At 46.5% G+C, this 15,190-nt stretch overlaps 1 protein-coding gene across 3 annotated transcripts in view; it reads left to right on the top strand.

Moving 5' to 3' along the window:
* Window positions 1-217: 217 nt before the first annotated feature.
* The window catches only part of LOC126278592 (sodium-dependent neutral amino acid transporter B(0)AT3), a 561,831-nt gene continuing 546,858 nt past the window's right edge, over window positions 218-15,190 (top strand). For 2 of the 3 annotated variants that reach the window (XR_007550727.1, XM_049978805.1), the window contains exon 1: window positions 544-1,192. Coding sequence is in view for 2 of the 3 variants with exons in the window: in XM_049978805.1 (XP_049834762.1) it covers window positions 943-1,192 (250 nt within the window). In the remaining variant the exon portion in view is untranslated. Of the gene's footprint in view, window positions 1,193-15,190 lie in introns of all 3 variants that reach the window. The other variant, XM_049978804.1, reaches the window with a different exon arrangement.

Below are 15,190 nucleotides of genomic sequence, written 5' to 3' on the forward strand. Positions count from 1 at the left end.
CGTGTAACACACGTGGTTTTGTTGATAAACACTGCAGCCGCTCTTCCGAGGGCCGAGGCGAGCTGATCCGTATATAGGGCCTCCTCTTCGCTTCGCGTTTCGTAGGGACGGCGTTTCTCCCAGCTCTCCGTTCTCCCCTTCCCCCTCACCCTGTTCCGCTCGCCAAACCGCCCCTCGCCTCCCCACCACGTCAACCGGCACCGCTCGGCGGCCGCACAGACGGTGCCTAGCGCGGGTCAAGCACGCAGGGAATTTCGCTCCCGAGGCCCAGGCGCGGCGCGCTTTTCAGACGAAAAACCACTTGCCTCGATCTCTCCGTCCCGTTCCCTTCTCCTCCCGCCCTTAACGCCCATCCGCGGCCAGAAACGTGAAAAGAAATCCGTCAGCGGCCAGAGCGACGTACAGAGAAAGAGCGAAGGCGTGGGTCGCGCGGGAGAAATGGAGCGCCCCCATTGGCGGAAGCCCCCTGCCCCTCCCCTGGCGGCGGCCCCCCACCCTCTGCCCGTCCACGCGGGGCAGTCACAACACGCCCCGCAGCGGCGCGCGACTCAGTGAGCCAGCGCCACGCGTCGAGTGCTATAGCCGTATCGCCCGTCGTACGTGCGAGGCCCGCCTAGCTACGCGACGACCCGACACCCCAGCCCGACAGGGTGCTACCAATGCGCGTCACACTGACGAGCAGGCGTCACGCAATCAGCTCCGCTACCAGTACCTGCGCCATCCGTGCCGCACGTATAGCGAAATAGCCGCGGCTGCGACCACGTGGTCACACGCGCACAGCTCTTCCTAATAGGAGATTTGTAAATAAACATTGGGAATAAAGCGCGGTCCCGTGTACCTGTTAGCACCCCACCCCTAGTACTCGTTGCCCACCTGCCGCGGACGAGGGAGAAGTAGAGGTAGTTTCGGACGTGTCACAGGCAGCCGAGCTCGCGGGCAAAGATGACGATGGCGGTGAAGGCCGAGGCGCGCAACGGGCACGAGCTGGCCCCCCTGGCCCGCGACGGCGTCGGCGTCACCATCGTGGTGCCTCCGGGAGCGCCGGGCTCCCGCGGGAGCGTCGGCAGCATCGTGGCCGTCGACCGCGCCGCCTGGAACAACAAGCTGCAGTTCTTCCTCAGCATCATCGGCTACAGCGTCGGCCTGGGCAACATCTGGAGGTTCCCCTACCTGTGCCAGCAGAACGGCGGAGGTGAGTCGCAGCCGCGCTGCGCTGTCATTAGTCCGCTAGCCTACTCCGGCCTACTGCACCTGTGCAGTGCATGGCGGAAGGTACCGGGTGATCAAAAAGTTAGTATAAATTTGAAAACTGAATAAATCACGGAATAATGTAGATAGAAAGGTACAAATTGGCACACATATTGGAATGACATGGGGTTTTATTAGAACCAAAAAAAAACACAAAAGTTCAAAAAAAGTTTTCTAATTTATACTGACTTTTTGATCACCCGGTACATCGTACCATTGTATTTTCGTATTCCATTCGCTTGTTGAGCAGTGGAGAAATATCCTGTAGAGATAAGGACTACCGACAGCGGTACTTTTTACAAAATACGTGACCGGTTTCGACACTTAGCGTCTTCTTCAGGCTCCTATGCAACCTGAACGGTGCGACAGCACAGGTGTCTTGTATATTGAATGATCTCATGGACTGCACGATGTGCACAATCCAGCCATTTCACAACTGTGACCATAACAATACTGTGAAAGTTAGTAAATGTTATTTTTGAAACATCCCCTTAGAAAAATTATATAAATTACTGTGCTCTTACGTTATTTCATTTTCAAACAGCTGAGCAAAACTCAACGTACTCAAACAGTTTTCTCTTTATTTTTTTATTTACTATTAAAAACAGTCTTGATCACGATTTATTTTCAAGGTGACCGGTTTCGACCACTACTGTGGTCATCTTCAGACCATTGAGTTGGAGAATCACTATGATTCTCCAGCAGAAAGAGGTTCTTAATGGTCTGAAGATGACCACAGTAGTGGTCGAAACTGGTCACCGTAATAAATAAATTGTGATCAAGACTGTTTTTGATAGTAAATATTTATAAGATATTGATGACTACCACTCTCATAATGTATTCAAAAGTAATTAGTTTGCTTTTTACTTATTCTCATCAACACTAAACTGACACACAATATTTTTAGCGCAACGCAATCTGACTTTCAATAATCCCTACAAAAGAATAGCCCTGACTAACAATAATCTACACCTTTATGCATCACTTACCTCACAAAAATCTTCGTTACTGAAAATACTGCAATACAGCGAGCGCCAATACTGCCAGCTAAATAAAAGATTCAAACTACTGAAGGCACTAACTACTGATAGGCATAGTTAGCAAATGAAAGATATTGGTGGAAAACAATGTATTTACCTTAATAGTGTTCAAAAGTCATAATATAAGTTCATGACATCCAGTCTTACAAATTTCCTTTTTCTGACCGCCACACGTCCAGATCGTCCGCTCTCAAAACTCTGCCATCTCTCCCTCCACATCCACCACTGCTGGCGGCTCACCTCCAACTGCGCAACGCTACGCGCTGTTCACATCCAACTGCCAAAGACTACAATAGCAAATATTCCAACAATGCAAATCGGCCACAGACTGCACACAGCACGTCAGTGAAATGCCTCTGAGCACTACGCGACTCAACTTCTGAGGTCATCAGTCGCCTAGAACTTAGAACTAATTAAACCTAACTAACCTAAGGACATCACACACATCCATGCCCGAGGCAGCGCGGTTCCAGACTGTAGCGCCTAGAACCGCACGGCCATTCCGACCGTCAGAACGTCAGTGATTTTCATACAAAGCGCTACGTCGCGTTGCCAACATAAAAACCTAAACAGCCCACTTACATTTTAAATTGGGGGCTGTAAGGCCTTTTGGTAGTGACCTGTTAAAAAGAATCTTTATCACCTGAGGATGTAACTTCTAGGGCCGTGAAACCGGTTGAGGCTTTTAATAATCAAAATGTGCGGTTTTCTGCGATTTAAAATAACATTCATTAACTGTCTCAGTAGATTTACTGGCCTCATGGATTCCTACTGACACGGTGTCTTCACTCCAGCCATCTGACAACTGCCACAGTCATTCCTAGATGCCTGGAGTGCACACACCGTGTCAAATAGAAATACATGAGACCTGTCAATATAAAAGCGATCTGTGATAACGAGTCGAGGGGTGGATATCACCCTTAAGCTTGCATAGGGACTTGAAGATGACACTCCTGTGGTGTCGAACTGGTGGCGTAATTAATACATTTTATAAGAAGTAAGGCAATTGGTATTTTTTATTCCTACAAATTTATGACCAGCCACATACTCATATCGACTTCAGTGATGGATCTTGAGAGCTATAAGCACTTGTTTAGTAGAAGAAATGTGTTTCACGGTACTAAAGATGAACAATTGCGCATAGCTCCTGAGGTACACAGTTTAGAGCCCGTGTTTTCGGATACTTTTTCTTTTTTTAGTTCGTGCTACATCCTCCCAAAACATGGAAAGCAAAGAGCTGGCAGTAGCAGAGGTTCACTGCCACAGGTAGCAGAACGTTTTTGGTTATAACCTTCTACTCGGTCGTTCTTCGCCTCAAATTCATACATTTACTCTTCTCCAACATCCCTGAAAAATTACGACATCACGAGGGAATCACCGTGTGTTTACTCAACAGGACTTCGTGAACACTATGTCGTCTTTCTTTCAGGGATTCGTATTTGAGTCTCCCGACCATTACTGTTAAACTACTTTATGGGCTGTGTCGACCTGTTACGATAGTAATAGCATGGCTCTGAACTTGCCGACGTCTCGTTCCAAGCCTGATTCAGAAGGACACCAGTACTCCAGAACTGGTCACTGCAGCCTGTTGTGTGCGATTAGCTGCGCAGATGCAGCAGTAACCTTATCTACCGCTCCCCCTTCCTTAGCAATGGTTTCAAGTGATCGTCCAGTTCCATATGGCTTCTCTGCATTATGCATAAACACGAGGGCAAGCTGAAAAGTAATGTTTCCTGATTAGCTGCGCAGATGCAGCAGTAACCTTATCTACCGCTCCCCCTTCCTTAGCAATGGTTTCAAGTGATCGTCCAGTTCCATATGGCTTCTCTGCATTATGCATAAACACGAGGGCAAGCTGAAAAGTAATGTTTCCTGATTTTTATGTGAAAAGTCATAACACTTTGTAAGCAAAACAAACTTTATTAACATTCTGCATCTGTATTCTTCTCAACACAGTCACATTTCTCCCAAAGGGAAACCGGTTTGTTGATACCTTCACTACAGAATGTTTGAGTTTGTTGACGGAGCCACTACCTCACCTCCGCTTCAAAAAATGGTTCAAATGGCTCTGAGCACTATGGGCCTTAACATCTGACGCCATCAGTCCCCTAGAACTTAGAACTACTTAAACCTAACTAACCTAAGGACATCACACACATCCATGCCCGAGGCAGGATTCAAACCTGCGACCGCAGCGGTCGTGCGCTTCCAGACCTAGAACCGCTCGGCCACTGTGGCCGGCACCTCCGCTTCCACTGCTTTGTTAGTATCAAGGTGAACTCATAAAATGTGTTTTTTAAGTTTTGAATATAGAGGAAAATCGGGAGGTGGGGGACGGGGGTAGGTCGGAACTATTTGGAGGTATGGAGGATGATAGATAGCCGCGAACCCAAAAGCGTTGCTTTGTTCACATATCGCAGCGCTCGTGTGTGTTCCGCTGTTGTCAAGCTGAAGGAGAAGCTGCTCCCTAAGTGGACGAACTCTTCCAATTTGAAACTCGATCGCAGCACGCTGTTTCTCACGCACCGACATAGTTACGTTACACGCTACAATTCGGAGCTCACTTGCAGCAGAGGGTTGCAACTTGTGTCAGTCAATCGGGAAAGTCGGTCGAGTAACTTGCATGACATGTACGAGGGCGTGCTGAAACGTAATGTTTACGATTTTTTTGTGAAACTCTTCAAGCTCAAAGTTAATAAAATTCTCCATCTTTATTATTCATGTCTACATATTTGCATCCCTGTGCCGCTAGAGGGTGTAACGTAAGTATGTTGGTGCCTGAGGAACAGCGTACTGTAGTCAAGTTTCGAATTCAAAGAGTTCGTCCACACATGGAGCCCCCTGTGCTTCAACATGGTAATGCAAGACCACACGGAACGCTGCGACGTTGGAAACAATGCGACGACTTGGGTTCACTGTCCTAGACCATCCTCAATGCAATCCCGACATGGCCTCATCCGATTTTCTTCTGTTTCGGAAACTTAGAGAACATCTTAGAGGCCTTCAGTTTGATAGTGATGAAGCAATGAAAAACGGTGGTGAGGTTGTGGCTCCATCAACAAAGTAAAACATTCTGCAGTGACGGTATCAACAAAGAGAAATGTGTTCGTCGCCAAGCGTGATCAGAAATAAATACACTATGTGATCAAAAGTATCCGGGAACCGCTAAAAACATACGTTTTTCATAATAGGCGCTTTCTGCTGTCACCTACTGCCACGTACTCCATTTCAGCGACCTCGGTACTCATTAGACGTCGTCAGAGAGCAGAGTGGGGCGCTCTACGGAACTCACGGTCTTCGAGCATGCTCAGGTGATTGAATGTCACTTGTGTCATACGTCTGTATGCGAGATTTCTGTACTCCCAAACGTCCCTAGGTCCATTGTTTCCGATGTGATACTGAAGTGGAAACGTGAAGGGACACGTACAGCACAAAAGCGTACAGGCTGACCTCGTCTATTGGCTGACAGAGACCGCCGACAATTGAAGAGAGTCGTAGTGTTTAATAGACACGCATCTATCCAGACCACCACACACGAATTCCAAACTGCATCAGGATCCACTGCACGTACTATAACAGTTAGGTGGGAGGTGAGAAAACTTGGATTTCATGGTCGATCGGCTGCTCTTGAGCCACACATCATGCCGATAAGTGCCAAATGACACCTCGCTTGGTGTAAGAAGTGTAAACATTGGACGATTGAACAGTGGAAAAACGTTTTATGGAGTGAAGAATCACGGTACTCAATGTGGCGATCCAATGGCAAGGTGTGGGTATGGCGAATGCCTGGTGAAGGTCATCCGCCAGCGTGTGTAGTGCCAACAGTAAAATTCGGAGGCGGTGCTGTTATGGCGTGGTCGTGTTTTCCATGGAAGGGGCTTGCACCCCTTGTTGTTTCCCGTGGTACTATCTCACCACAGGCCTAAATTGATGTTATAAGCTTCTTGCTTCCCACTGTTGAAGAGCAATTCAGGGATGGCGATTGCATCTTTCGACATGATCGAGCACCTGTTCATAATGCACGGCCTGTGGTGGAGTGGTTACACAACAATAACATCCCTGTAATGGACTGACCTGCACAGAGTCCTAACCTGAATCCTATAGTCCACCTTTGGGATGTTTTCTAACGCCGACTTCGTGCCAGGGCGCATCGACCGACAGCGACACCTCTCGTCAGTGCAGCACTCCGTGAAGAATGGGCTGCCATTCCCCAAGAAACCTTCCAGCGCCTGATTGTACGTATGCCTTCCAGAGTGGAAGCTGTCATCAAGCCTAAGGGTGGGCCAACACAGTACTGAATTTCAGCATTACCTACGGAAGGCGCCACGAACTTGTAAGTCATTTTCAGCCAGGTGCTTTTGATCTCATAGTGTACGTGGACATGAAGAATAAACATGTAGAATGTTAATAAAGTTACTTTTACTTAAAAAAGTGAAAGAGTTTTCGCATAAAAATTCGGAGGCGTTATTTTTCTGCACGGTCTCGCAAGCTACTGGATATTTTCTTTTTTATACAGGTACCATCTTAGGCTTAGCCACAGTTCAAGTGAGCTGTCATTACGCTAAATGGAAATTGTGACCAACAATTTCTGCATTTCCTTACTATGGTTCTGTGACGATACTATCCTGCACACGACAGCATCTTCAGTGAACAATCTTGCAGTGCTGCTGATCCTGTCTCATGAACAGTTAATGTACATGAAAACACTAGATGCCTGTTATTTCCGCGGAACAGACTCGACGTTAATTTCGTCTCTATTGCACAGTGTGTACCCCCTGCCCTTCGGCCTCAGCCAGAACTGTCATCTTCGCTGCTGTTAAGCAAAGCTGTCGTCAGCCTCGAGACTGACTCGAACCGAGGCGCTGGCTGCTGTGCGCCCTTGTCCTACTACGCCCGTTGTGTTGATTTACCCAGCCAAGCATAGGGAAATCCAAGTTTTAATCTGAACGACAGAGCAACTTGTCGTTTTTCGCTTTATCGAATCATTTCCACCGATGTAAGACACTTTCAGTAACAAAAAAGTCCGAGACTCTTCAGAGTATGGAGGCGTAAGCCTTTTGCACATCCGTGATATTCGTGGTTACGCTCCGTTGCTGTGGATTAAACTACTTGAGCCAAATCAGCAACAGAAGGGGGAAGAAAGACGACGGAGTTCTCGTGATACTGTTCGATAAATTTAAGAAAACCTGCATTCGAAGCAGACTGTGTAACCATTATGACGTCACTTTCGTACATTAGGCTTAGGGATCACGAAAGTACAGTAACACAGAACAGAGCGCGTACGGAGGCATACCGAGAATCATTTTTCCCTCGCGCAGTACGTAAAGGAAATAAGACAGGGAAAACATTTGAACCCTACTGTCGACATTAACTTAGTAATCCTATATTATACTAGTCGAAGATGGGTGTAAACGTCTTGGCATCAAAACAGTTACGTAAAATGTGCGTACTTCAAGTCAGCGAACCTTTTTATATTTATTCTGGCAATTTCATTGAATTTACACTACTGGCCATTAAAATTGCTACACCACGAAGATGACGTACTACAGACGCGAAATTTAAACAATAGGAAGATGATGCTGTGATATGCAGATGATTGTCTTTTCAGAACAATCACACAAGGTTGGCGCTAGTGGTGACACATACAACATGCTGACATGAGGAGAGTTTCCAACCGATTTCTCACACACAAACAGCAGTTGACCGGCGTTGCGTGGTGAAACGTTGTTGTGATGCCACGTGTAAAGAGGAGAAATGCGTACCATCACGTTTCCGACTTTGATAAAGGTCGGGCTGTAGCCTATCGCGATTGCGGTTTATCGTATCGCGACATTCCTTCTCGCGTTGGTCGAGATCCAATGACTGTTAGCAGAATATGGAATCGGTGGCTTCAGGAGGGTTATACGGAACGCCGTGCTGGATCCCAACGGCCTCGTATCACTAACAGTCGAGATGACAGGCATCTTATCCGCATGGCTGTAACGGATCGTGCAGCCACGTCTCGATCCCCGAGTCAACAGATACGGACGTTTGCAAGACAACAGTCATCTGCACGAACAGTTCGACGACGTTTGCAGTAGCATGGACTTTCAGCTCGGATCGCCTGCGATGGTGTACTCAACGACGAACCTGGGTGCACGAATGCCAAAACATCATTTTTTTGGTTGGATCCAGGTTCTGTTTACAGCATCATGATAGTAGCATCCATGTTTGGCGACATCGCGGTAAACGCACATTGGAAGCATGTATTCGTCATCGCCACTGGCGTATCACCCGGCGTGATGGTATGGGGTGCCACTGGTTACACGTCTGGGTCGCCTCTTGTTCGCATTGACGGCACTTTGAACAGTGGACGTTACATTTCAGATGTGTTACGACCCGTGGCTCTACGCTTCATTCGATCCCTGCGAAACCCTACATTTCCGCAGGATAATACACGACCGCATGTTGCAGGTCCTGTATGTGCCTTTCTGGATACAGAAAATGTTCGACTGCTGCCCTGGCCAGCACATTCTCCAGATCTCTCATCAGTTGAAAACGTCTGGTAAATGGTGGCCGAACAAATGGCTCGTCACAATATGCCAGTCATTACTCTTGATGAACTGTGGTATCGTGTTGAAGCTGCATGGGCAGCTGTACCTGTACGCACCATCCAAGCTCTGTTTGACTCAATGCCCAGGCGTATCAAGGCGGTTATTACGGCCAGAGGTGGTTGTTCTGGGTACTGATATCTCAGGATCTATGCACCCAAATTGCGTGAAAATGTAATCACATGTCAGTTCTAGTATATTACATTTGTCCAATAAATACCTGTTTCTTCTTGGTGTATCAATTTTAATGGCCAGTAGTGTATAAGCAACACCTAATCCAAGGCAATGCAATGGGCGCACTGGTGTGCCCAATTGCCTAAAGTACAGTGCCTGAAAAATTAACTGAATCAGCCAGAAGGGAAGGAGGAAACGAAAAGAAACTTCGCGGGTGAAGAGGGTACGCGATGTTGATTGAGTGGTTAGAAAATTGAGTCAAATTTACACGAACGTGGTGGTATGAGGCCACTTATCAGGGTGACATTGCACCTTCTCTGGCCTGTATACAAGTACTGATTCCTCTTCTGAGGTTAGCTGTCCCACAACTGTTGTACTTGGTCCTTAATGTCCTTGATACTGCCACTGGGACGAATTTGACGTCCGAGCTGGTATCACGCGTGTTGTTTCGGAGACAGATCTCGCTGTCTTGCTGGCCACATCAGCAAGACAGTACACAATGACACGTGCCATGTATGGTGGAGCATTGTTCTGTTGAAAGGTGGCACTACGGTTTTCTCGCACAAGAGGCAGCATATGAGGCGGCCTGATGACCGTGACGTACCGCTGTGCCCTCAGAATTCCCTCAGTCACCGTCAGACGTGCCTGGAACTCATACTCGACGGCTCCTCACACCATGACGGCACGAGCAATACCGCTGTTCCTCTCCATAACAATGGAAGATTTGGACATCTCTCTAGGTCGCAGTCATGCTCACACCGATTAATCGCCGAACACAGTGCAATGCTATTCATCAGTGACTCATGTTTTCCAGCTGCAGTCGTTTGTGTTGTGGTGTTGACAGCAGCTGACGCGTCGTACGATAATTCCCATGGCCGGCTGCCGCCAGTCTTCGACAAACGGTGCGGAATGACGCAGAATATTGGAACGAGCCCATTATTTTATTTCTGATGCAAGGCACAAATATGAAGCGGTTACGAAGTGCCTGGTGCACAGTACTAAGATCGTTCCTTGTGGTGGTCACATATGGTTGACCGGAACCGTGCCGGCGCGTATGGCTGCCCTCACGTTCCGTGCTGTCCAACATCGGGCCACTGTCACATCCGAATGCTCCACAAGTCTGGATACTGCGCGATGCGACCAGCCAGCTAAATGGAAATCCACGACGAGGTCAATTTGGGTAGCTACCAGGTGTACCGGTACGAAATTAGCGTTTTTTACACGACAGTGCACCTTCACACAAAGCAAAACTGGTTCAGGATACAATCAAAACACTTGGCTGGGAGCTGCTACCCCAGCCGCCATATTCACCAGACTTGGCCCCTTCCGACTACCATTTGTTTTCAAATGGCGTGGTGGCGCCATCTAAGCGCTCTATATAAGCAGGACCACCAGCACCTAGTAGCCAGTCGCCGACTCACCTCAGAAGATGTTGCCCGCAGTAGGCAACGAAACGTCAGGAAGGAGAAGAAATTTTATATATGGACCACGGCAATTCAGCCCGGAAGTTTTAATTAATGAAGACGCCGGCCGTGAAAGCTTACATTTTATGAAAATGAGCGTTTTTTGTGAAAATGAATCACTAATTTTGAATTCAAAAGTAAAAACATTTTATTCAAAGTACTTACCATTGCTTCATATACATTTTGACCACCTTTCTGGCAATTTGTGGACACCACGCCAATAGAAATGTTCGTCTTTTGGAGCAAACCAATCGGACACCCAATTTTCGACTTCTTCGCAGGAATCGAAGTGTTCCTCAACCAATGAGTGTCCCATTGATGAAAACAAATGGTAGTCGGAAGGGGCCAAGTCTGGTGAATATGGCGGGTGGGGTATAAGCTCACAGCCAAGTGTTTTGATTGTATCCCGAACCAGTTTTGCTTTGTGTTCAGGTGCATTGTCGTGTAAAAAACTTACTTTGCCATGTCTTGTGGCCCATTCCGGTCTTTTTTCGACCAATGCATAGTTCAAATTGATCATTTGTTGTCTGTAGCGATTAGTATTCACAGTTTCACCGGGTTTTAGAAGCTCATGATACACCACACCTTTCTGATCCCACCAAACACAGAGCATTGTCTTCTTGCCGAATCGATCTGGTTTTGCAGTCGATGTTTGTGGTTCTCGCGGATTAACCCATGATTTTTCCCGTTTAGGATTCTTAAAATAAATCTATTTTTCATCGCCAGTAACAATTCGATGAAAAATTGATTTTCTTTCATGTATTTAAGCAAAATTTGACAAATGGTTTTTCAGTTTTCCATCTGTCTTTCATTCAATTCATGTGGCACCCATTTTTCACACTTTTGGATCTTTCCCATAGCTTTCAAACGGTCAGAAATTGTTTGTTTTGCAACATTTAGCATTTCTGCCATTTGCTTCTGACTCAAAGTATCATCTTCTTCCAATATTGCTTGCAATTCGACGTCTTCGAACTTTTTTGGTGGTCTTCCACGTTCTTCATTTCTTACATCAAAATCATTATTTCTGAACCGTTGAAACCATCTTTTGCATGTTGCTTCTGATAGAGCATGATCACCATATGCCTCGACAAGCATTCGATGCGACTCTGCAGCACTTTTTTTTCAAATGAAAACATAAAATTAATGTTTTCTGCAAATCATCACTATCTGGTACAAAATTCGACATTGTTAACACGATGAAAATATATGATGTTGTCTGTTCCATGACTTGATGTATACTAAATATCTTTGACAGATGTCATACCAACCAAACAAAAAAAATTAAGGCTCGTTCGCAACAAATGTTCCCTATCGACACATTTGTATCTTAACGCTCATTTCATACCGATACACGTTGTATCAGGTGCTGATAACACTGGCTCACACAAGTATACGGCTTCTTCCTCACAGTGATCACTCAACATCCAACGCTGCTCACGTCCTTTATACATCCTACCAGTGGTCGGAACAACACTGTAACACGAGCGACATTAATGCACACTGGTGGCAGCTCTATCTGTTACAGAGAACTACTGTCATAATCACTAACATACCCTCCGATGGTGTGTGCATGTACGATGTTACACTGACGTCTTTGGGGCCTTCACTTCTTTTGTCAGAAAGTGTAGTTCATGAATGGATGTGCGTGGTACGAGGGTAATCCCAAAAGTAAGGTCTCCTATTTTTTTTATTAGTACATAGACCTATTTATTTCTACAATAGTTTACATCAGTTTACAACTTGAACATTTAGCAATTTTTCTACATAATCACCATTACTGTCGATGCATTAGCTGGCCGAGCGGTTCTAGGCGTTACAGTCTGGAACCGCGCGACCGCTACGGTCGTAGGTTCGGATCCTGCCTCGAGAATGTATGTGTGTGATGTCTTTAGGTTAGTTAGGTTTAAGTAGTTCCAAGTTCTAGGGGACTGATGAACTATGAAGTTAAGTCCCATAGTGCTCAGAGCCATTTTTTTTGTCGATGCATTTTTGTAGACGCTGAAGGCAGTTTTTGAATGCCCATGTCATACCAGGCCGGTTCACCGAAGTTGAGCACTGTCGGGCGTGGTCGGCACTTGGATGGGTGACCATCCGGGCCGCCATGCGCTGTTGCCATTTTTCGCGGTGTACTCAGCCTCGTGATGCCAATTGAGGAGCTACTCGACCGAACAGTAGCGGCTTCGGTCAAGAATACCATTATAACGACCGGGAGAGCGGAGTGCTGACCCCACGCCCCTCCTATTCGCACCCTCCACTGAGGATGACACGGCGGTCGGATGGTCCCGGTAGGCCACTCGTGGCCTGAAGACGGAGTGCTTTTTATGCCATACCATGTCGCCGCCATGCTGTTCAGAAAGTTATGCACCTCTTCTTTCACCTCGTCGTCGGAGCTGAATCGCTTTCCAGCCAAATGTTTTTTTTTAACCTAGGGAACAGGTGATAGTCACTGGACGCCAAGTCAGGACTATAGGGTGGATGGGTGATTATGTTCCACTGAAACTGTTGCAGGAGAGCAACGGTTTGCCGAACGATGTGTGGACGAGTGTTGTCATGGAGAATGTGTACGCCCTTGATCAACAGTCTTCTTCTCCGGTTCTGAATTGCCCGTTTGAGTTTTTTTCAGAGTCTCACAGAACCTGTCAGCGTTAATTGGTCCCAGCGATTCAGCTCCGACGACGAGGTGAAAGAAGAGGTTCGTAACTTTTTGAACAGCATGGCGGCGAGCTGGTATGACATGGGCATACAAAAACTGCCACAGCGTCTACAAAGATGCATCGACAGAAATGGTGATTATGTCGCAAAATAGCTAAATGTTCAAGCTGGAAACTGATGTAAACCATTGTAGAAATAAACAGGTCTTTGTACTTATAAAAAATAGGACACCATACTTTTGGTATTACCCTCGTAATTTCCATCCACCGTCTTTTCCTTTTTTTTCGTAAGTCTTCTAAATTCAAATACTTGCCTAAATTAACATGGGTTAGATAGGCAGGGTGTGGTCCCCATAAGCTCACATGACTTTTTGAACTTTTTTTTATTAATTTTGTGCCGACACCGAGCTTGTTAAAGCCGAGCTCAAGCTTGACTTCTCAGGGTGCCACGGTTTTTCACAATTATAGGGGGAGGTTGTAGGCACCTTTGACCAGATTTCAAACTTGTGCCTCGAAATGAGAAACAGTAACGAGTTATGTCAAGACTAATAAAACGTTTCTGCCAGATCGGGATTCGCACTAAGACATCTGCAAATAACTTTCGGGCAAACTGAGCCCGGATCGAGTTCTGACTCAAATTCGTAAGAAGAAGAATCGTATGGCGTTGTTGTATTGTGAGACGCCGACGGGTAATTTCAGCCGCCAACGTGGGAAGGTTTCTCTTCCTGCGCACGCAGTGGTCTCTTCCAATAGCGATGTTGTACACCTGCCTGGGTGTATGTGCTGTAGTGTGGTGTTTGTCTTGTTGTTGCTAAAGAGAGAAGGGGGGGGGGGGGGCTAACCTAATGTCGGCACATAGCCCTCTCCTCTCTAATACCAAAAAAGAGACCCTCATCCCATGCATGACGGCCCCCCCCCCCCCCCCCCCATCAACTGTACCATGCGCCCTCACTACACGACGCGCGCACCTGCGAGAAGTTTGGAATTTAACACGGGAGATTGCTGTAGAGTGCGGTGCTACCGTCTGTCCTCTCCTTGCCGGCCAAATACTGGCGGTAGACATTTTTTTTTTTCAACACCGACGCGTAGGCGTGCGTCATAGGGATTGGCTACGGTGACGCTTATTGTTACTGAAATTTCCACCCATGGTTTCCAATCACAACTATCAAAAGTTCTCCCACAGAATGGACTCCGCACGGACAGGACCTCTGGGGGAAGAGATTCGTTGGAAGACCGTGGCTTACGATCCAATGATTCAATGGATCGATGTATACGAAATGGATGGAAATGAAGTGGCAGGTATAAAAATTGTGTTACCGTTATAGGCAAGCTCATATTACTTCATGTTCAAAGTTACTGCTCACGAAAAACAGGAAATGTGGAATCGCCTCATGGTCTGGCACAGACATACGTTAGTCACGACATATTCATTGCAATGTAGGTTCATGATTTTTGACTGGTGTTCGCTGACACCATTTCATGTCATCGTACTTTCAGTGGTATCATCCTCATAACTAATTCATTTCATTTCTGCAAATCTGATTCAACAACTTGCGATATTATCCACCACATTTACCGGGTGATTAAAAAGTCGCTATAAATTTGAAAACGTTATAAACCACGGAATAATGTAGATAGAGAGGTAAAAATTGACACACATGCTTGGAATGACATGGGGTTTTATTAGAACAAAAAAAAAAAAACAAAGTTCATAAAATGTCCGACAGATGGCGCCGGACATAAAAACGTCAGTGACTGCGCATGACAATCGTATATAAAAGGAGCTATAATGAGAGCGACAATCAGATGCGCCAACAGTCGCAGCATGTTGACGTTACCTGAAAAGGCGCTTTTAGTAAGCTGTATTATCAGAATGGGGAATGTGGTAGTTCAGCGTTACGAACCTATCGCCATAGGAAGGGGATTCGAACGGGTAAAGGTCCGTTGACAAATGCAGCTGTGGCTAGAATGATTTTAGACGATAGACCTCGTAGTGGCCGACCGAGCACAAGGCGTAACGCTGC

This window comes from Schistocerca gregaria, chromosome 6 (assembly GCF_023897955.1).
Source record: "Schistocerca gregaria isolate iqSchGreg1 chromosome 6, iqSchGreg1.2, whole genome shotgun sequence".
Classification (NCBI taxonomy): Eukaryota; Metazoa; Arthropoda; class Insecta; order Orthoptera; family Acrididae; genus Schistocerca; species Schistocerca gregaria.